This window comes from Oryx dammah, unplaced genomic scaffold (assembly GCF_014754425.2).
Source record: "Oryx dammah isolate SB20612 unplaced genomic scaffold, SCBI_Odam_1.1 HiC_scaffold_13, whole genome shotgun sequence".
Classification (NCBI taxonomy): domain Eukaryota; kingdom Metazoa; phylum Chordata; class Mammalia; order Artiodactyla; family Bovidae; genus Oryx; species Oryx dammah.
Window position 1 is genome coordinate 21,594,798 of NW_024070197.1, and position 23,822 is coordinate 21,618,619.

Below are 23,822 nucleotides of genomic sequence, written 5' to 3' on the forward strand. Positions count from 1 at the left end.
TCTATGTCTTGAAAGGAAAACTGACCCAGGATGGACCTAGAAAATTGACACCAAGACCTGCGACTTCAAGATAAAGAAAAATTACCTTGGGAAATTCGCTGGTGGCCCAGTGGTTAGGACTCTGCATTTCCACTTCAGGGGACTCAGGTTCAATCCCTGCTTGGGAAAGTAAGATCCAAAGCTGCTTGAGGTGACCAAAAAAAAAAAAAAAAAAAGGAGAAAAAATACCTTGGACACCCAGGCAAAAGATCAAGACATAAGAAAAGAAAGTCATGTTGACTTCATACTTCTCAACAGCAACACTGTATGCCAGAGAGCAGTGGAATTCTATCTGTGAATACTTAAGGATATTACACTCAACCAGGCTGCTCACAGATAGTTTTGACCATGTAAGAATTCTGGGAACCTTTTTTTTTTTTTTTTTCTCATAAACCTTTCCTAAGGGTCAATGAACTTGAGTTCAGCCAAGAAATAATTGGGCAAATTTCAGAAAACTACTGCTCATGAGCAAAGAATATATTTAACTGTGAACTAAGACTTTTAGAAAGCAGGCATAAAGCTGATGCAATAAAATGTAGACATAATACAACCTGACAATGTAGAAATAAAACAAGCAAGGAAAAAGTGATAGGTGAATGGGGAAGAAAGATAGAAAATAGAATGAACTTGCTGCTTGCTTTATCTGTAATAACTAAGAGGTCAAAGGATATGGTTTAAAGATGAAAAATCAAGGACTTCCCTGGTGGTCCAGTGGTTAAGAATCTGCCTGCCATGCAGGGGACACGAGTTTCATCCCTGGTCCCAGAAGATTCCACATGCTACAGGGCAACTAAGCCAGGCTGCAAGTACTGAGCCCATGCTCTGGAGCCCTGGTGCCACAACCAGAGAGGCCCCCACAGTGAGAGGCGTGAGCACTGTAACCAGAGCACCCACTTGCCACAACTGGAGAAAGCCCACATGCAGCAGTGAAGACCCAGCACGGCCAAAAATAAATAAATAGCATGAATGGACCTAGAGATTGTCACACTGAGTGAAGTCAGATAGAGAAGGATAGAGATCCTATGGCATCCCTTCTATGTGGAGTCTAAAAAGAAATGATACAAATGTACTTACTTACAAAACAGAATGAGACTCACAGACTTAGAGAACAAACTTACGGTTGCCTGCACACACTGCTGTGTTTAAATTGGATAACCAAAAAGGACCTACTGCGTAACACAGGGAACTCTGCTCAATGTTATGTGACAGCTTGCATGGGAGTGAAATTTGGGGGAGAATGGATGCATGTGTATGTATGGCTGAGGCCCTTCTGCTATTCACCTGAAATTATCACAGCATTGTTAATAGGCTATACCCCAATGCAAAATAAAAAGTTTAAAAAATAAATAGAATGAGGAGAATAATGAAAAAAATAAAAGTAGAAAATAATGTCTTTATAAAAATAAAGATAAAAATCAAGTAGGAAGAACTTAGCATATTTAAATAGGGGAGGAGTGAAGAAAAAATTGTTCAGAGCCAACATTATGTTACCTTCAATAAGTGAGGAGTAAGGACATGTAATATAAAGACAAAAATAAAAGTAACTACAAGAATCAAAAGAGATTCATACGTAAATAGCAAAATACAACAGCAAAAGAGAGCAGAGAAAATCAACTACATTAAAGTCTTAAAAAATGTGTGTAGATAAAACAATAAAACATAAAATAAAATTGAGACCAAATAAATCTGCCATATAAGAAAATATAAATGAGCTTAATTTACCTATTAAAAGAAAGTAAGCAAAACACTATTTACATGCTAGAACCAAGAGACCATAAGGAACAGTACTTCAGAAAGATAAAAAATAAAAGGATGAGTGAAGATAATACAGGTTTATGCAAACAAGAAGAAAGCCAAGCTGTGATCTTTACATCTGCTAAGAAAATTTGGGCCAAAGCACTAAATGAAACCAAACAAAGGGAAAAAAAAGGGCGGGGGGAGGTCTTAATAATGCTAAAGACTACAGTTAATAATAGTAGTTATTGGGACTCCCTGCTGTCCAGTGGAAAAGACGTCCCCTTCCAATGAAGAGGGTTCAGGTTCAATTCCTGGTTGGAAAGCTCAGATCTTATGTGCTTTAGGGCTAAAAAACCAAACAGAAGCTATATTATAACAAATTCAATAAAAGACTTTAAAAATGGTCCCCATCAAAAAAATTAAAAATATATATATATATATAGCAGTTATGAATGTTTCTGTACTAAATAACACCAAAACTTATAAACTACAGGAGATACAAGGGGAAATGGAAGCTTAGTGGAGCTTTAATCCACTTCTTTTAGTCCAGGACAGATCACAATGCTATACAAGAGTAAACATATAGAATTTTACAGCATAATCTATAAGGTATATTTGTGTGTATATACGTATGTGCATGCGTGCTAAGTCACTTCAGTTGTGTCTGACTCTGCGACCCTATGAACTGTAGTCTGCCAGGCTCCTCTGTCCATGGGATTGTCCAGGCAAGAATACTGGGGTGGGTTGCCATGCCCTCCTCCAGGGGATCTTCCCGACCCAGGGATCAAACCTACATCTCTTATGTCTCCTGCATTGGCAGGCGGGTTCTTTACCATTGGAACCACCTGGGAAGCCCGTATATGTCTATGTCTACATAGACATAGATATATGCAGAACAGTCACAAAAATTGATTATAGATTGGCTACCAAAAAATAAAGTTTCAGTAAGCTTCCAAAATAGAAATAAGATAGATATCTGTTGACCAAAAAAATAAATACCAGAAATCAATAAATAAAATGAGAGTGAAAAATATTCTTTCACTTGGACATGTAAAAACTGCAGTAAATGAATGACTCTTGGGTCAGAGAAGATGTATAAATTGAATGTCATAGTTTCTCTTTTTTAAATTTTGTTATTGGAGTGTAGTTGATTTCAGTGTTGTGTTAGTTTCAGGTATATACCAAAGTGAGTCAGAGACATACACACACACATATACCCCCTCTTTTTTAGATTCTTTTCCCATATCAGTCATTACTGAGTATTAAATAGAGTTCCTGTGCTATATACAGTAGGTTCGTTTTTTTTTTTAAGTTACTTTTTAATTGAAGGATAATTGCTTTACAGAATTTGTTGTTTTCTGCCAGATTTCAACATGAATCAGCCACAGGTGTACATATGTCCCCTCCCTCTTGAACCTCCCTCCCAGCTCCCTCCCCACCCCACCCTTCTAGATTGTCACAGAGCCCCTGTTTGAGTTTCCAGAGTCATCCTATAGTAGGTTCTTGGATGTCATAATTTCTAATGAGAACTGACTCTTTTGTGAATCTAACTACAAAATTAAATCTTTGTAGTTGAACTACAAAGTTAAAATCTATGTGACAGCAGTTTTGGAAATGCTCAGTGGAGAATCTATTAACCTTAAATGCTAAACAATAAATATGTAAGAAGGAAAATAAGTGAATCAGGCTTTTATCTCAGTCATCTGTTTTCCAATACAGTGTGACAGTCCTTGCCAAGTCTTTCTGTTTTAATTTTTATTTGTAGCATGTTAAAAACTAGGCATGGTACAAGTCAGAAATTCTTTTTAATATACTTGAAGTTCTTTTATTACTTTGTGATGACTTTTGTGATCCAGCTTGCCCTCCCAGGTGAGACCTGTCCCGGGGTTACTCAGTTCAGGGGCTCTGATAGGCCCAGGAGTGGGGAAGGAGCACATCCACAAGGCCAGCCCCCTGGGCCCCAGGCAGCGTCCCCTCACTGAGTCCATCCTCGTCCCCAGGGGTACAAGAAGCAGATGGCACTGAAGCTGGACGACATGAACCATCATCTGACAGAGCAGCAGGAGGACTTCGCTAGCAAGACAGCTCAGTACCAGCAGGAGATGAGGCACCTCCATCGGATGCTCCTGGACAAGCAGGATGTCCTGGACAAGGCGCTGCAGCAGAAAAGGTCTGGCTGCCCCAGCCCCCCGGTGATGTTTGTGATTTTTAAATGTTTGGTAAGATTTTCCAGTAACATGCTCTGGACCTGTTTTTTGTTCACTTGATTGCTTATTTTTGTTTTTTAGTTTTATCTGATTTTAATCTTGGTCTTGATTTTTTTAATATTTTTTTATTTTTGGCTGCACTGGGTCTTGGTTGCAGTGCATGGGCTTCTTGCCCTTGTTTTGGAGCGCAGGCTTTAGGGCTCAGGAGCTGTGGCACACAGGCCTAGCTGCCTTGCAGCAGGTAGAATCTTTCCAGACCAGGGATCAAACCTGTGTGTCTCCTTCACTGACAGGTGGAATCTTAACCACTGAACCACTAGGGAAATCCTGACCTTGTTTTTTATTTGCTCCTCCATTCTCTCTCTTTTTTTTTTTTCTTTTAAAAGATTTCTCCTAGTAATTGACATATAACCTTGTATAAGTTTAAGGTATACAGTGTGATGGTTTGATATACATATATATTGTACAATGATTATCATAATAAGGTTAACTTAGCCTTCTCTTCACATAATTACCATTTTTTGTGGTGGTGGTGAGAACATTTAAGATCTACTCTCTTAGCAACTTTCAGATATACAGAACTGTTAACTGTAGTCTCCATGCTGTACATTAGATCCCAGGTCTTCATTTTCTTTTATCCTCCTTTAAAAATTCTTGCTGTTTGAATACTGGACTTCCTAACTCAATCCAGTCCTCTCATTGTCCTCCCCCTCTCCCCGTCTTTTCCATCTCTTTAATATTTTTATTTTATTCCATCTTCTTGGGAGACTTTAAATTTTCTCGATTAAATATTTTATTTCTGCTATTACGTTCTCATTTCTGAGAACCGTAAGGTTTCAGATTCTTCCCTTTTCGTAAGATCACAGTCAGAAGACTGGGTATATCATGTTTGCTGCGGCTCCCCATGTGACAGAGAGGGTATTGCCAGTGTGTTGAAAACCAGCCCTGGGAAATAGCGCATGTGTTGTGAAGGTGAGCATGGCAGTCCCCTCAAGTAGTCTGGGTCCACGTTTAAGTTGGCCTTTTCAGAATGGCTGTGTTGTCTTTGACAGACTGGAACATAAACTGATACATGGAGAGAAAGCATGACATTCAGACGTGATTTTCTTCAAGTTATGATAGAATCTGTGTATTAGATAGATACCAAGCAGAATGCAGACAGCTGTTTATTTTCTGTCCACCAGATGCTTTTTAATGCCAGGCAGAGTAAACTGTTATCTAACAGGTTTTCTATAGTCACAGAAGTTCTTACCACCATGAACGGTCATTTTGTAAAAGTTGGAATGATACCAAGTTTCTTGCCAGACAAGTGGTTTAGAATTGCATTAATAAAATGGAACTTTGTTTTATACTTTTTCCCTTATTCTATTTTTTTGCCCTTTAATGGTTCAGAAATTAGACATTCTGTTTTTATTCTTTTAGTGGTTTCCTTTGAAATTTCACTACGGTTACTTAACATTAAAAAATCTAAAACTAACCAGCGCCTCTACATTTCTGCCACCAAATGCAAGATCTAATGCTCTAATCTAATTATTTCCCCACTCAGCGTATATGCTATTCTTGTCTATTGTCATTACATGTAAGTACAGATATATGAAGGTGAAAAGAAAAGATCTATTTTACATCATCATTTTACCCCCAGAAACTGCATATTACTAGTTTTAATAGAGTTGTTTATTTTGATTCACCCACAGTGTATCAGTTTCTTTGCTTTTTTTTTTTTTGCATCTGAGACCCTGTTTCTCAGAGTATTTTTCTCCTTCCTAAAGTACATACTTTAGAAGTTTCTTTAGTGACAGTAAGCTTTCTTAGTTTTTGTTTATCTGACAGTGTCTGCATTTTGGCCTCATCCTTATGAGCTGATGTTTGCTGGAAGCTGGATTCTACCTCAACAGTCTTCTCGCTCGCCACATTTCACTGTCTCCTCTGTTTCATTATTACTGCTGAGAAGTCTTTTTTGTCATTTTTAAAGCTAGATGGTCCATCATATCTCTTGCCTCTTTTAAGATTTCCTCTTGACTCTTACAGTCTGCAGCTCCACTGTGTTATTAGAATATTCATTTATATATATGGCTGCACCGAGTCCTAGCTGTGGCATGAAGGATTTTTGATCTTCGTTGTGGCATGCAGGGTCTAGTTCCCTGACCAGGGATCAAACTTGGGTCCCCTGCATTAGGAACACAGGGTCTTAACCAATGGACCACCAGTGAAGTCCCTTCCATTATGTTTAACTATGAGTTTGTTTTACTCAACTACTTGGTATAAGTTATTCTCTATATCTGTGATTTTGTGCCTTTCATTACTTCTTGAAATTTTTCAGTCATTATCTCTTGAAGTAGGTCTTTTCCCCTTATTGCGTCTAGATTTCCTTCTGGAACTCAGATTAAATGTATGTTATACCTCCTTACTGAATCTTCCATGTGTCTTATCTCTTGCATTTTCTGTCTCTGGGGATTTTTTGGGGGGGTCTACACTCTGCGTAATTCTCCTCAATATTTCTATTTACTAGTTTTTTCTTCAGTTTTGTTCAGTGTATGTTTAACCCAGACATTGAGATGTTTTATTTCAACAACTGTGTATTTCAATTTCAGAAGTCCTATTTGGCTCCTTTGAAAATCTCCCTAGTGATTTTTAAAATAAATTCTTGATCTTTGCTTATCTTTAGTACATCTTTTATTTCCTTAACATTTTATTCATAGTTACTTTATATTCTGTGCCAGCTTCTTTATCTGGAATTTGGGGGTCTTGTTGACTCTTGCCCTATGTGGCTTATTTTGTTCTGTGTACTGTAATTTTTTTTACTGTGAACCCATGAATGGTTGAATTTACTCTGTGGAGTCCTGGGGGTCTGGATTGAGGACGTTTTTCTCCAGAAAAGGCCTGCATTTGCTTCTCTTGGTGCCAGAGATTACTTTCAAGCCTGTGCTGCTGCTGCTGCTAAGTCGCTTGTGTAGTCACTTTAATTTCATTATTAACTTAAAAAAAAAAATCTGTAGTGCTTTTTTTTTTTTTTAATACAAAAAGATTTTTAAAATATTCACAGGGAATTCCCTGGTGGTCTAATGGTTTGGACTTCGTGCATTCACTGTGGCTTCAGTTCCTAGTTGTGGAACTAAAATCCTGCAAGCTGTGTGGCTCAGCAAAAAAAAAAAAACAAATTCTCAATGCCATTATTACATTTATAATTAATGTTTAACTTCTTAACATATATTTTTCTGTTTGCTCAATATTCCACTTCATTAATTCTGCCTCTGGTTGTGTCTAATGTACTTTTAACTCTTCCGTTGAGTTTTTTCCCTGATTGCCTCAAAGATGCCTTTTTACTTTTGGTTCACTCCAGTCAGGGCCTGGGGATGCTTTACAGTGGGGAACAATGCAGATTCAATGTAGATTTGTTCATTTGAGAACAAATCAGTAACCATAGCCCCCAAGGAGCCTCTCAGAGCAGCTTTCTTTTGAAGACTGGCAGATTTTTCCACCCAACCATCCTGCCTTTGAGGGTTCTTCACCTATCTCCACTTACCTGCGGAATTCTGGGATACACAGTTGAGTGTCACTAGGAAGAAGAGGAGAGAAACGTGGCTATGAGTCAGCCCTGGGATTTTTTGTTGCACCCAGTTTGCATGGGCCCAAGACTAGACTCCTTTCTTTGGAAGTCTGGGTTTCTATAGAGCGTGGGCTTTTGTCCTCAAAGCAATACCAGCATTTTGTTTGCCTGCCTCTGCTTCAGTTTAGCCTTCATATTTTTTTTTCTGCCCTTAGAAATTTCCTTCTCACTTTGAGTTTAGCTGTAAATTATCATGATGTTGCAAACATTTGGGTGTTTTGTCTGAAAACAGAAGCCTGGGGATTTTTATACATAGTTTAATTAAATAGTACCCAACACTTAGCATCAATGGGCTTTGGAAGGAAGCAACAGTTCACAAGGAAAATGACATTGAATGAGTGGGCATGTCACTGGCCTCCCTGAATCTTGGTCCCCTCCTCTTTTTATTTTCTTTTTTGTTTGTTGTTTGGCTGGGCATGTGGGATCTTAGTTCCCCAACCAGGAGTCGAACCCAAGCCCCCTGCACTGGAAGTTGTGTCCTCCTCTCTAGACAACAGTTCTAAGTCCACCCAGTAGCCCAGTTTCTAGTATTTTGCATAACCAACTGGCAGTGTCCGTGAAGGAGCCACCTCCCCAGCCGTGCTGTCCTGCCCAAGGCCTGCTCCTCCTCCAAGGCCAAGGCTTGCTTTTCCCTCCCCATGGGGCTCCCGTGAGGAAGTGGCTGCTGTCTGGTTTGCCCCGTCAGTGGGCCCTCTGAGGACATGCATGCCCTGTCTGCCCTGATTCCTCAGCTCCCCATGCGGGGTCCGTCACAGGGCCCTGGCTCAGGATTTTCCTTTTTCAGCGGCCTTGGATCCCTCTGGACACTCGCCCTCCTGGCATGTAATCTGGGCTGGTCTTCACTGTGTCCTGGGCTGTGATCCCCACTCCCCATAGTCCCCTCCTTGCCCCCTGCCTCACTCTCTGTCTGGGCCCATCAGTGGCTCTGTGGATGGAGGCATGGCAGGCACCTGAGTGTTGGCTGGGTCGCAGTGGGGACAGGCAGAGGGGACATAGAAGAGGCCTGCAAGGCCCACAGCCAGGACACTGTGCCGTGGGTCAGCCACTGTAGTTGTTACATGGTGGTGTTGTACATTAATGCCACAGAGAACAGAGGGTGTGTGTACTGGTGCCAAAATAAAGGAGAGGCAAAACAGAAGAGAGCTCAGACGTCATTTTCAGCCTGTGCCTTTGTGTTTTGTTTGGTTTGCAGAGCACTTCCGGTTTCTTTCAACACTGGGAGTCTCTGCTTCAGAACCCACACACAACGGGCTCTGTTCTCTGACGTTAATCATTCTTCCATTTGGGCTCTTGTGACCTTACGATTCTTATGGGCTCTGTAAGTATTTATTAAATTGTGTTATTTTAAACATTTTCTTTGTATGACTTATTTCTCTCAGAGAAGTGGAAGGCGAGCTGGAAGTTGTGTGGGAGTCCACGTCCAAGGAAAACCGGAGGATCCGAGAACTTCTCCAGGCCACGCTGGAGAGGACAGACCCCTGGGAGAACGCCAGAGCTTCCGAGGACCGCTGCCTGGATGTTATCTCTCAGCAAGACATACTGGATGCTGTGACATGAAGCCACCGCCTACCACCCTCCAGGGCCCGCGGGAGCCCCCAGGCAAGGGCCCCTGGGGGAGGGCTCCACCTTTCCCAGGACAGGGAGGGGTGGAGGAAGGGCAGATCCCACCCACCCCCACAGGTCTCTTCTCCTCAGGGTCGAGAAGAAATAAATGGTCTCAGAAATTTAACCCAGGTTTTTACATTTTTCTCTATTTTAAAAATGTGCTGCTGAGCTATATTTAGCCAGTACACACCCTCTGACCATATTGCCACTGAGCTGGACTCCACTGCTCTGCTGAGACCCACTCTCAGGCTCACAGGTGACCTGGCAAAGCTGGTTGGTCTCCAGGGGAAGGGCAGACAGGCCCATCGCTCAGCCTGCCCTCAATGAGTCAGTTTAATGGGCTGAGCCTTGGATGGAAGCAGCAGCAATGAGACCTGTGCATTCACGCTGGGTGGTATTTTATTATTTGGCAAAAACAGGGGCTGGTCTGCATGCCCCATGAAGTTGTACAAACCCTGTGCTGCCCTCTCCCCGCCGGTCCTTCTCTATCCTCCTGGGAAGGTCATTTTCCTGGGGCCATGTCGCCTCTCTCCTTGTGAGAGCCTTGACTTTGGGCACGATGGGGGCGGGGGCGTCCCTGCCCCACTGGCACCTCCGAGAAGGGTGCAGGGCCGTGCTCCTACCCTGCCCTGTGCCGCCTCCTCAGGGAGATCAGCCCAGCCTCTCGGACCGTTCCCAGGACGCCTGGCGGTAGTGCCAGCCGTCTGGCGCTGCTGGTCCCCAGCATGCTGGCCAAAGGCTGCAGAAGGTCCTAAACAGTGTATGAGTGTAGAGTCCTGTCACATCCTTTTACTGAACCCCTCACAGCCAAGGCCTGTGTGGTTTCAGGTGGGGAGACAGACACCCCCGCCCCTGCAGTTGGCCCCTGGTCCTGTATAAATTGCACCTGCACTTTTTGGTTGCTCAGTGGGAAGTTGAAATAGAAAATCATTGTTATTTTACACTTTAAAAAATGTTTTTTAATTGGAGGATAATTGCTTGACAATGTTGTATTGGTTTCTGCTGTACATCGACAAGAGACAGCCATAATTATATACATATATACATATGTGTGTATATATGTCCCCTCTCTCTCGAGCCTCCCGCCCCCTCCCATCCCAGCCCTCTAGATCGTCGCAGAGCACGAGGCTGAGCCCCTGGTGCTCCACAGCAGCTTCCCGCTAGCTATCTGTCTTACACATGTTAGTGTATGTATATCAGAGCTACTCTCTCAATTCATTCCACCCTCTTCTTCCCCGACTGTGTCCACAAGCCTGTTCTCTGTGTCTGCGTCTCCATTCCTTCCCAGCAAATAAGCTCATCAATGTGATTTTTCTAGATTCCATATATATGCATTAACATACAATATTTGTTTTTCTTTTTCTGATTTCACTCTGTATAACAGGCTCTATCCTCTCATGTACCCCAGCATTCATAGCAGCACCATTTAGCCAGGACATGGAAGCAACCTAGCTGTCCATCGACAGATGAATGGATAAAGATGTGGTACATATAGACAGTGGAACATTACTTAACTGCAAAAAAAGAATGAATTTGAGTCAGTTGTAGTGAGGTTCTTTTACATTTTATTAAACTTGTTCAACAGTGTAAAAGAGTTCTAATTTATTTTCATTTTATAGGTGATAGAAAGACTCACCAGGATATAAAACTATGTATCATCTTCTAGGAGATGACCTAGCACATAACTTTGCTATTATTTACAGGGAATTTGTGCCAGCCATCCAATAATCTGTAGATAGGCTGACAGGCAGCAGCAGCCCCAAGAGCCTCCAGATCAGTGCTGAGGTGGATTTTCTGTGGGACAACGCTGTTGTCCTGTCACCTAGAGGACCATGTTTATATCCCTGTCTTCTTCCTGCCTTCAGGGAGAACATTTTATTCCCTAAATGAATATTTTTATATTTTTTATATTTTTATATTTCTGCTTTATCACATGTTACAAATATACTTCGCAAGTTCAGTGACCTCTGGATCTCATCAGTGTCCAGCAGAGGGGGCGCTCAGGCTCTGCCAGCCTCCCACTGGGTGCCGTAGCAAATGGGCAGGGTGAGTTCGGAGTCTGGGATGCAAAGGAGGGTGCAAAGCAGGCAAGGTAGTGAAAGACAATGCAGCTGAGAGGCAGAGAGCCCAGGCTTGAGCTGGAACACCCCAGCCTTGCAGAATGGATGGGGTCTCAGGAGCTGCAGAGGGGCAGATGGGCTGGGGTTGGAGCTTGGGGTGGCCAGTGAGGACTCAGCAGGAGCTGGTCCCATTCTCTTGGTCCTGCTGAGTCTTTATGGGGCGCTAGAAAGGTCCTGATCAGGTTGAAAGTAACCCACGGCAAACAGAAAACATGACCCAGGGACCCAAGTGAGCCCTGCCACCTTTGGCACTATTTTCAAGCAGCCCTGGGGAAGTCAGGACTGAGTGCAGAGGGGGCCGGGTGCAAGTGTGGGTGTGGCTGTGCGTTTGGTGTGACAGCAGGTGGGGGCGGGCGGCGCTGTCCTGTTTCCCAGTTGTTCCTGTGCACAGGGGCAATGGGATCAAAAGTCTCTGTCCTCAGCCACTGAGAAGAATGGGAAAGACCCACTCTCTTCCAGCAGCTTGTGTCTTTGTAGACAGTGCATCATCTAAGGAGAGGGGGAGATTCTGGGTTTTTAAAATTTTGATGTAAATATATTTATTCAGCAAATATGCTGTGGGTACTTACCTATGTGCACTCTTTGTTGAGAACAGTAGCAGTGACAAAGGCAGACATCATTACAGAGCGTTCTCGTTGCTCGGAAGAAAAGCTCCAGGACAGAGCCCAGAGCCGCGGGCTTCCGGACCAGCAGGGGCTCAGACCATCACAGGAAAACTGATGTTGTGTGTTGGAGCCCGTGGGTATGTGAACCTGCCTTTTCAAATGTAATGAAATTACTTTTTATGAAATCTAGATACAGGCCAAGTATTTCTGATGAAAATCTAGTACCTGAATTCAGATATTCTATTATACAACCATAAAATATACACAGCATTTTGAAGTCTTGCTATGAAAAAAATTGTAAAATTATCTAATTTTTCTATTGGTTTTATGTCAAGATAATATTTTGTATATATTGGGTTAAATAAAATTTTACTAAAATTGACTTCACCTGGGATTTTTTTTTTTTTTTTAATTTTTACTTACTTTCATTTTCCGCTGGGCTGGGTCTTGGTTGCGGTGTGCAGGCTTCTCTTTGTGGTGATATCTCCCCATTGCAGAGCATGGGCTTAATTGCTCTGAGGCATGCGGAATCTTCCCAGACCAGGGATCGAATCTGTGTCCCCTGCATTGGGAGGCTGCTTCTCAACCACTGGACCACCAGGGAAGTCCTTGTTTGGGCTTTTGTTTGTTTTACTTTTTAAAAAAAATAACCTCTGGAAAATTGTAAATCCCATTATATTTCCCTTGGACGGTGCTGTCTAGACGTTAATGTGAGAAGCAAAACTAAGCTAGAAGATAATTTGCGACTTCAGATCAGAGAGAGGAAAGGGAGAGAAGGAGAGAGGTGGGGAGAAAAGGGAAGAGCTGGGGTGATCCTCAGGCCAGCCCCCCAGGGCTCCCAGGCTCCCGGGGAACTGTCCAGGACAGACCCGCTTGTCCCCCTCCAGCTGGGTGACTATCACCTCCTTGACTCCTCAAGCAGCTGGGCTTTGTGGGTGGTGGGGGGGTGGTCACCTCCATCCAGGAAGACTTTGTCCCCTCTCAGATATGCTAGACTGGAAGTTCAGGTCACTCTGGGCAACCTTTCTGTCTCTCCAGGGCTTTCCCATCAGCAGTAAAGACTCCTCAGGTGTCTTCCATCTGAACAAGAAACTCCTCCTGGACCCCAGTTCTCCCGTCTCATGGACAGGGCTGCCCCTGACGCTCTGCCCCGCTCCAGCACCGTTACTGCCTCAGCTGCTGGAGGCCCCCATCCGGCCCCACACGCCCTGGCAGCCCCCGGCGGGCACCACCACCGTCTGTGGCCTCAGGGACGCTGTGCTCGCCCTTTCGTGCTGGATCCTCGGGCGTGTCTCCTCTCGCCCCACGCTCCCCTTGGCTGCCCTTGACTCCCCGAGAGCCACACACCCAGGGCTCCCTTCACAGCCCCGGTGAGCTTCAGTCCTGGGAACCCAAGGCGACTTTTGTGTCTCTTTCTCTCCCTCTCTCACACTTGTTCTTGCTCTCTCTGTCCCACATGGAACCCCCCACTGTGCCTTTTTCTTCCACTTTCCTCACACAGCTAGGTTTCTTTCTCACCTCAGGCCTCCGCGCCCTTTTAGGAAAGCGTTGCCTGGGTAACATTCCTAAGCTGCGACCCTTCTGCCGTCAACCTCAGTGCTGCCCGTGTCAGAACTGTCAGATGGTACCCACTTCTATCTTAGCTGCGAGACAGACGGGGCAAAGGATTTTGGGGTTTTCTGCTGTCTAGTCTCCCACCTTACTAAATGCCCAGAAATTTACTATGAGGATTTTCCCACTTGGCCCTCGAGCCCTGAACCCCATGCCATCTTCTGATCGCCCAACTCCAGGTTCTGCAAGTGTTTCTCTTTGCATCTATCAGAACCCACCTCTCCCTTACTCCAGGCCTTGGCAACCTCCATACTGCCATGGACAGCCTATTGGGCTGGCCACCCCCAAAGGCCCAAATTATGAACCTCATAGATGCTCAGTCTCAAGGAATACACTCCAGCGTAGGGAGACTTATCACAGGACATAAGCTCTATAAACAAAGTGTGTGTGTGCATGTGTGTGCATGCACAATCGTGTCTGACTCTGTGACCCATGGACTGTAGCCTGCCAGGTTCCTCTGTCCTTGGGATTTTCCAGGCAAGGGATTCCTTCCTAAGCCAAGCCCTGGCAACCAGTCTATACAGGCTCGAAAGTCCTTCTCAAAGTGGTGTTGGGTTGGGCACCTTGCGCAGGGTATCAAGGGGGCCAGAGAAACGTCTGACCGTGATTCGATGGGGGAGCAGAAGATGCTCAAAACCCCGTCAAGCAATAAGATCAAAGAGAACCCCAGGGATGCTCTGAACCCCTTCCATTGCCTCCTAAAGGTATGTAGGAAGCTGGATTACACTTCTAGGAGCACTCTGTTCTTGGTTGCAGGTTACTCAACATGGGAGGGTCCCCTTCAAAGCCAGAAGAAACATTCCTCGAATGTATCCTTAGCTACTGGAAATTTTTTAAGATGGAAGAAAGGCTAAGAAAGGAGAAACTTAAGTCTTACTGTAGCAGTGCCTGACCTTTGTATTAGCTGGGAAATGGAGAAAAATGGTCTGCAAATGGGTCCCTAAATTATAATAATATCTCACAATTAGATCTTTACTATTGCAAAATGGGAAATGGACTGAGGTTCCCTCTCTTCAAGCTTCCGGTTTGTTTCTTTACCAGAATCCTGCCCTATATGGCTCTTACCGTTTAAAGCCTGGGGAATCAGAAAACTTTCCTGATATCTTAGATGATTCCCATTCTGTCAGGATGCTAACCCAGCCCCTCCCACTCCTCACAGGGTCTCTGCTTCTCAGAGCCACAAGATTCTCCAAAGACAACAACTTCTCCTGGTCCTTCCGGCCAATCCCCAACTCTGCCTCCCTATGTTCCCCTATATCCCACAATCTGATAGCCCAGATTCGAGAGAATAGTCCTGCAGGGTGACCCATGGTGGGACTTCTTATCCCCAAGGAGTGAAAAAGTCATGCCCTGTTAGGGAAGTGGCAAATGGTGAAGGAACAATCAGAGTATACATGTGCCGTCCTCTTTAACTGACTTAGCCAATGCAAGCAGAAACTGGGCCAATTTTCTGAAGACCCAAGTAAGTTTGTTGATGGGTTTCATTACCTAGCCCTGATCTATGACTTAACTTAGAAAGATGACCAAGTAGCTCTATCCACCTGCTGTACTGCTGGGGAAAAACAGAGAATCTGGACAACAGCCCAGGGGCATGCTGACCAGCTTGCCAGAGAGCAACCCTAACATCATGTTATGTATGGTGATGCAGTTCCAAATCAGGAACCCCCAAATTATAATTCCCAGGTGGGAACAACAGCCAGGAAACATGATCCAATCTGTATCATGAGAAAATGTGTCTAAACACCAGTCATTATTGAAAGGGTTAAAGAGGTAACCCAAAAAGAGAAAGAAAACCCAGCCATCTTTCACAGGCAGCTAGCAGAGGTATTTAGAAAGCATACCAACATAAGTCCCTCCCCTTCTGGTCAGTCAGAAACACTTTTATCATCTAGTCCACCCCAATATTGGGCAAAAAACCCCAAAGTTACAATTTGGCTCACAAACCCCCATGCCCCAACTCCTAGAGGTAACTTTTGGGGTATTTAACAATTGAAATCAGGCTGAGGAGGAAAAAAAAGGACTCAGCGTGAGAAAAGACAGGCTAGGGCTTACGTAAACCTGAGAGCAGTCAGCCATGCCTTTGCAACCTCAGAACAACCCAAGGGGGCCAAGAAAGAAGACTCTGTCTGGAGGTAAAATCAACAAGTGAAAGTGAAAGTTGCTCAGTTGTGTCTGACTCTTTGTGACCCCATGGACTATACAGTCCATGGAAATCTCCAGGCCAGAATACTGGAGTGGGTAACCTTTCCCTTCTTCTCCAGGGGATCTTCCCAACCCAGGGATCCAATCCAGGACTCCCACGTTGCAGGCAGATTCTTAACTAGCGGAGCCACAGGGGACAAGGGGAAGGCTAAAAATGCAAGTCAACTGGCTACTGGGCCTGAGATTGCCAGAAAGAGCTCCCCTGGCAATACCCAGCCTGCAAACAGAGGGGAACTCCCCAAGGGAGAGGGGGAAACCGGCTCCCGAGATGGTCATGCTGGGTGACTGAGACAGCCCAGGAATTTTAGTCTATCTCCACTGAGGAGCCCCAGCCAGTCCTTGATGTGGCAGGCAAGAAAATTGATTTTTCAGTTGATACAGAAACTACTCTGTCTTAATTTCTCACTCAAGACCTCTTTCCTCCAAAAGCTGTACTATGACTGGTGTTGACGGAAAGCCTCATACCCATTACTTCACTGGGGCTCTCACTTGCCCATTGGAGCAGTGGTTGATTTCACTGCCTTTTTAGTTATGCATGAGTGTCCCAATCGCCTGGTGGAGCAGGATCTCCTGAGCTCCCTAACCAGGCCATACTCCAGTTAGGAGACCCCCAGCAGCCCACTCATCTGGACCCTGACAATGAAGACAAGCCAGAAGAACAAAATCCTATTCCAAATCACATTCTGCCGGCAGTGAGCTCTCCCGGGTGGGACCGAGGGGTCCCTGGGAAAGCCAGAAACGCCGAACCCATAAAAATGAGCCTTAAGCCATAAGTAACTTACCCTAACAAGAGACAGTGCCCCATCAACCTAGAAGCAAAAAGGGGGTTATAACCCCCCCGAGATAAATTCTTAATGCATGGAATCTTGGTACCCTGCCAGTCTCCATATAATACTTCTGTTCTGCCAGTTGTTAAGCCAAACAAGGAATATGGGATGAGACAAGACCTTAAGGTAGCAAACGCTGTGATCCCTATACATCCCCTCCTGACCAGTCCTTTTGACATACTTTCTCAGGTCCCTGAAAATGCTCAATGGTTTACCATGCTCGACCTCAAGGATGCCTTCTTCTGCATCCCAGTTCAGCCCTCGTCACAGTATCTGTTTGCATTTGAGTGGATTAACCCTGACTTAGGCAAAATGCAACAATATACGTGGACGGTATTGCCTCAGGGGTTTCAGGATAGCCCACACTTGTTCGCTGAGGCCCTAGAAAGGAACTAAGTATACATAAAAGGAGGTGCTGTTCTACAATATATAGATGACATACTAACAGGTAGCCCCGCAAGAGAGGCCTCAGATGAAAGCACCATTGAGGTCCTTATTTTCCTTGAAACCCAGGATTACAGAGTCTCTCAGAGAAGAGAACAAATTTCAAAGCAACAGGTTAAATACCTGGGATATATTATAAACCCTGTGAGTAGATAGCTATCTCAGACAGAAAACTAGCTATCCTGGGCCTAGACTAAGAAACATCTCTGTACTTTTGGGGCATGGCAAGATTTTGCAGAATTCAGATTCTAGGACTTGGGCTAACGGCCATGCCCCTACATGAAGCCACTAAAGGCCCTGATTCCAAGTCTTTGCTCTGGAACAGGGAACAGGAAAAGGCTTTTAATGATATCAAGCAGGCCCTCCCTCACCAAAGCCTCTGCTCTGGGTCCCCCCAGTTTAAACAAGCCATTCATCTTGTATGGAGCTGAAAATCAAGGGACACCTCTGGGGGTTCCTAGTACAAAAGCTAGAGGAAGTTCCTCAGCCCACAGGCTATTTCTCCAAGCAAATGGCTTGAGGCTGGCCTGGCCTCCTCCGGGCAGTAGATGCCACCACTCTGTTAGTGGAAGGAGCAACGAAGCTTACCTTTGGACGGCCACTAGAAGTCCAGACACCCCCCTCCCCTTCAAGTGCAAAGCTTGATTCTGGAGATCAAAGGCCACCACTGGCTAACAGGAGGCTGAATACTAAGTACAGGCTTTACTTCTTGATTCTCTAGCAGTGACTCTTAAAACTTGCCACACCCTGAACCCAGCTACACCAATGTCCAGTGTAGAACCAGAACTTTACATTCTTGCCTCAAAACCCTGGAGCAGGTCTATTCCTGTAGGTCTAACAGATCGAGCCATAGAAAACCCTAAGGAAGAACAGTTTACTGATGGCAGTAGTTTGATTAAAGATGGTATCAGTGAAACTGTTTGGTGTCATTTGGGGGGCTCTGATGAGCCCTGGTACACAGTTCTTTATGTCTCAGTGCAGTAAACAATTCAGCAAGAGGCAAAGTGACAGATAAGAAGTGGTTTATTAGAATAGGATGCATGTGAGGCTTTACAGACGCATAGGTAAGAGATGCTGTGCCCCGAGAACTTTCTAAGCTACAGTTTTACAATCAAAGGAAAAGTGGGGAGGTGAAGAAGAACTCCTCTGCCTTTCTAGAGTAGACGTCATGCTTCCATCATCATCTCCTGCAGACTGAGAAGGGGAGATTTCTTGTCCCTTCATGGTCAAGCTAGGTCTACAAATTATCCTTTCTTATGTGTGCAGAGAGCATGTCGTAGAGATCATTAACTTACTGAGCTCACTGGGCATGATGTGGGTCTTACGTCACATTGTTTTATTGTTTGGGGGCATGTCTCCAGCTTCTGTTACATGGTTTGGTTGCTAAGCAAGCCTACCTGATTTTGTGGTTAAGCAAACCTTCTCTCTTGAGTAATCATTAACAAATAGGGGTCTCCCACATTTTTTCTATTTATAATCCCCTAGTGGGATTAACTATTTAATTATTTACTTTGTCCCTTTACTCTGTCCCTCTCATCAGGAGGGCAGACTATGCTATGGTGAGCACCCACAGTGTCACAGAAGCAAAACCTTTGCCACTCAACCCTTCAGCCCCAAAGGCTGAACTGATAGCTCTAATCAGAGCCTTAACTCTAAGGGAAGGAAAAGTTATAAATATACAGACTCAAAATATGCCTTCCTTGTTTTACATGCCTATGCAGCTTTCTGGAAAGGAGGACTTTTAAATGCAAGAAACTCCCCTATAAAATATGGGGCTGAGACTTTGCACCTCATACAAACAGTCCCAAAAGCCAAAACAAGTGGTAGTCACCCACTGCCACAGGCACCAAAGGGAAATTCCCAAGTTATCCAGGGAAAAACAGAGCAGATCAGGAAGCTAAGAAAGCTGCCCTATTGTCTATAAGAGAAATGACATTAATCCCATTCCTGATCATGTCTAACATTGTACCCAGGTATTCGACTCCTGAAGTGAGCTGGGCACGGGACCAAAGGGGAATTAAGGGAGAGGATGATTGGTGGCACATAGATCAGAAATTACTTATAACTCTTTCTGAACAATGGAAAATCGTTAAAGGGTTGCATAATTCTCTCTACCTGGGAGAAATGCATTGTCTACAGTTGTTTTCTAGCTTTTTACAGAAAAGGACTCTCAGATACAATAACGAGGGTTACTCGAGCCTGTGCCCTCTGTGCCACTCAAGCTTCCTTCCCCTCTTGCTAGCCCAGTCTGGCAACTGGGACTTAGCCAGAAGAGGAGTGAAAAACAAATTTTACCCAGATGCCTTCTTTCCAGGGTTTCAAATACGTACTAGTCTTTTCAAAAATATTTATTTATTTATTTTATTTTTGGCTGCACTGAGTTTTAGTCGCAGCACTCGGGATCTCTGTCACAGCACGCAGGCTTCTCTCGAGTTGTGACATGTGGGCTCAGTAGTTGTGCTCAGCCTCCAGAGCGCTGGGCTCTGTAGTTCACGGCACACAGGCTTAATTGCCCCATGGCATGTGGGATCTTGGTTCCCTGACAAGGGATTGAACCTGTGTCCCTTGCGTTGGAAGGCAGATTTTTAACCACTGGACTACCAGGGAAGTCCCCTTACTAGTCTTTATAGATACTTTCTACTGGATAGATAGAGGCCTTCCCCACTAGGGCAGAAAAGGCAATTGAAGTGGCCACAGTGCTTTTAAGAGAAATCATTTCCAGGTTCAGGTTGCCCTGCCATCTCCAGAGTGACAATGGCTGTTCATCTGTAGCAAAGGTTACCCAACAGCTATCTTAGGCCTTAGGTATCAAATACCACCTGCACTCACCCTGGAGACTTGGGTCCTCCAGGAAATAGTGCAGGCTCATCAGACTCTAAAGAAAACCTTAAGGAAATTGTCAGGAAACATCAGAGCGGTGGTATCGCCTGCTGCCAATACCTCTCTTAACGGTCAGGATGACTCCTAAGACAGCTACCAAGGTAAGCCCTTTTGAAATGTCTTATGGAAGACCCTCTCTCACTCTAAACATGTTAACTGACCCAGAAACCCAAGCCCATCTGCAGTGTTATTAACCCAGGCCAGGTTCAGTAGGTCACAAGAAAATGGAAACAGAGGCCAGCCCCCTCCAGGTAACAGCCCCAGTTTACCCCACTGTAAACTCAGGAGACTGGGTATTCATAAAGTCCTGGAAAAATGAACCCCTACAAGCTACTTCTGAAATTAAAGAGTCCTCAGCAAGTCCTGCCGAGCACTCCCACAGTGGTGAAACACCAGGGAGCCGTTAGTTGGGTCCACCTGTCCAGAATTAAACCTGTCTCCAGGAGCTTCCCTGGTGGCTCAGAGATACAGGTTCAATCCCTGGCCTGGGAAGATCCCACATGCCACGGGGCAACAAAGCCCGTGCGCCACAACTACTGAGCCCGGAACTACTGAAGCGTGTGCACTCTAGAGCCCAGGCTCCGCAACAAAAACACTCACCACGATGAGTGGCCCCAGCTCACCACAACTAGGGAAAGCCCACATGCAGCAGTGAAAACCCAGAGCAGTCTAAAAAATTCATTTTTTTAAAGAAAGAAAATGATTGATTTTGTTTAATGTCTCATAAAGTTTTCATGGGTAATATGCACATTACTGGGAACAAATGATTTAGATAGATGCAAGTGGGATAAAACTTATAATTATCTCCCCAAATCCTTTGGTAACTTAAAACATTAGAGTTTTCCTAAGTTAAATGATGGGAATTCACTGAATATTCTAGATAATTTCCAAATAATGGAAGATACTGAAGCATCACTTGCTAAACAAATCTTAAGTTTACCTACTTTTGTCTTATTACAGAAAAACTAAAGATGTTTAGGTCCATTAAAAACACATATTATACCACATTGAAAAAAATTATGAGGAAATGAATGTTTCTAGAAACTATGAAATGTATTCATAAGTATGCCAATCAAAAAGCAAACAGTTCACACTTGCTTACTTTTTAATTGTCACTAGAAAAAGTTTGTGAATCGAGTTCCAATAATTCTAAATATTTGATGTAATTGAAACCAGTAAAATAAATAGAAAAATATATTCATATGCAAGGAAATTTTTTAAAAAAGATACAAAAAATGTAAATGAATGTTGCTAAGGGAATAGAGAGTTGGACCATAAAAAAGGCTGAGCACTGAAGAATTTATGCTTTCAAATTGTGGTGCTGGAGAAGACTCTTGAGAGTCTCTCAGACAACAAGGAGATCAGACCAGCCAATCTTAAAGGAAATCAACCCTGAATATTCATTGGATGGATTGATGCTGAAGTTGAAACTCCAATACTTTGGCTACCTGAAGAGTCGACTCACTGGAAAAGACCCTGATGCTGGGAAAGACTGAAGGCAAAAGGAAAAGGGAGTGGCAGAGGATGAGGTAGTTAAATAGCGTCATTGGCTCACTGGACATTCATTTGAGCAAACTTTGGGAGATAGTGGAAGGCAGAGGAGCCTGGCATGCTGCAGTCCATGGGTTGCAAAGTGTTGGACACAATTTAGCTACTGAACAACAACAAAAAGAAAAGAGAGGTCCTAAAGAGAGGTTTAAAAAAAGAGAGGGAGGGACTTCCCAAGTGGTCCAGTTGTTGAGAGTCTGCCTGCCAATACAAGGGACAATCAATCCCTGGTCCAGGAATATCTCACATGCCACAGGGCAACTAAGCCCACACGTAGCAACTACTGAAATCTGAACACCCGAGAGCCTGTGTTCCACGAGAAAAGCCACTGCAATGAGAAACCCATACACCGCAACTAGAGAAAGCCCGCGTGCAGAAATGAAACCAAGACCCAGCACAGCCAAAAGTAAATAAATAAACAAAATGCTTAAAAGGGAGAAAGAGAAGGAAAGCATAGGACAAAATCTGAATGGAAAAGGGGAAGTTTAAGAGGGTTTAGGGGAAATGAACCTTGAGAAAAAAGTCTTGTGCATGGTCAGCACTGGCTAAGATTGAAATGAATTTGAGTGAATAAATATTAAAAGCTGGTACAAAATTAGAATTTGTTTTTTTCTCCATATTGAAAAGACAAAAGTCCTCTTTGATAAGGAAATTGTAATAGGTGTTTCTTTACCTCTGAGTAGTCTGTCTAAAAAGCAGAGATTTTCATGTTTCATCCAAATAATTTCCTATGTTGTTTTATCAGGTTTTTGATTACGTACACTGAATCTTTTCCATATTACCAGAGCATAGGAGTTGGTTTTTTTTTTTAAACAATTATTAAATTTTCTGTATTTGCCTATACAGTCTTTGTCACTTTGGTTAAGTGAATAACTAAGCATTATTTCACAGTGACTTATGATCCTATTTGAACAAGTGTTTTAAAACCTTCTGATATCTTTTATAAACTTTCTCAAATCAAATTCTAAATGAAGTCTTTCTGACCTCTAGCCAATTTTGGGATTCTTCAAAGGGTCCCTTAAACATGTCAAAGAGAGATATTAAGCTGATAAGGCTTGATTGGCATGCTACATTACATGGGACGCATTGTCAAGTAAGTGATGATAAACCATCTTAGGTTATATTGCATTGATGAATACATATGTTCTAAAAAAATGATGTGAAATTCCTAAAAATCTGACATATCCTGATAAAATGCTATCAGTCATAATTTTAGTTATCATCTTAAAATGTTGTATGTCATAGAAATAACCAAATTTCCTTGTCAATTACATTGTAATCATATCTTTAACCATGCCATTTTTTTTTGTCATTTATAGACAGTTATTACTGATGCTTCTGCAAAGATGCTTCATCTTCAAGAAGACTCATAGAAAGGACTTTTTGACAAGTATATATTTCTGATAAATTTCAGATCATACCATTGAACTAGGTAAGATTACAGAACTGTAATGGCAAACCTGATAGCTTCATAAAACTTCTAAACAAATGATCAATGCTAATTAGTTACATAAGACCTAATGAACTCATGAATATGTTTATAATTTTTATGATATTTTGTCTGAAATGCTATAGGTTGTTTTTTTTAAATGTTTGTTTTCCAGAAACAAGAAAACCTTTCCTCTTACACTCAAAAGCATTTCCTCTTACACTCACTATGAATCACAGCAATTTGGTAAATTATACCTTTGCTAGCAAAATTGAAACATTTATCTCTCTCCCTACTGGATCCCTCCAGAATTTGGAAGCTCTTAGTAAGCATTCTTTCTCATTTTTATGACAATACAGTTATTTATATAAGTTTACTAAGAATCTGGTCTGTTTGTAACAGGACACATTTAGAAACATTAGTTGTATTGCCCTGGCTTTGACTACAATGTCTTATTGGAGAATGTACATAGAATCAGATTTGAACAGACAGCTTTAGGAACTGAAATTGACAACGGAGCCATAAAGCTCCCTAGAAAAGCAGCCTGCTTCCTTGCTCACACTGTTTCCAACAGCCTTGTCAGGAGACTAAGGAAGGTCACTTTCTGGCAGCCTGTCAACCTCAGGATATTTTGTGGGCCTTCAAGAAGAGAGGAATTTACCTGAATGTAGGTATTACAGGTGAGCCTGATGACAAGTCCTTAACATGGCTTCCTAGCCTCAAGAGGCTATTAAAAAAATTTAATCTGGAGATTTTTATGAAAAGTTCCACCAATGCAGACTTAAAATAGCCTCTATGGTCAATTGATGTTCTTGCTGAACTTATGTAAATAATCAGGCCAAGTTTAACAAAACTAAACTTACTTTGAAAACAAATGAAGGTCAATTTGGTTATCTTTGGTAGAAATGAGGGTGGTCTTAGAGAAAAAAATATTATGCTTCAATAGAAACTATTTAATCAG

At 43.2% G+C, this 23,822-nt stretch overlaps 1 protein-coding gene across 3 annotated transcripts in view; it reads left to right on the forward strand.

Annotated features, from left to right (window-relative positions):
- CEP89 (centrosomal protein 89) overlaps positions 1 to 12,302 on the forward strand; it is a 78,663-nt gene extending 66,361 nt beyond the window's left edge. For 2 of the 3 annotated variants that reach the window (XM_040253161.1, XM_040253162.1), the window contains 2 exons: positions 3,777 to 3,946; positions 8,970 to 9,319. In XM_040253161.1, the coding sequence (XP_040109095.1) occupies positions 3,777 to 3,946; positions 8,970 to 9,147 (348 nt within the window). In that variant the 3' untranslated portion in view covers positions 9,148 to 9,319. Of the gene's footprint in view, positions 1 to 3,776; positions 3,947 to 8,969 lie in introns of all 3 variants that reach the window. The other variant, XM_040253160.1, reaches the window with a different exon arrangement.
- The last annotated feature ends 11,520 nt before the right edge of the window (positions 12,303 to 23,822 follow it).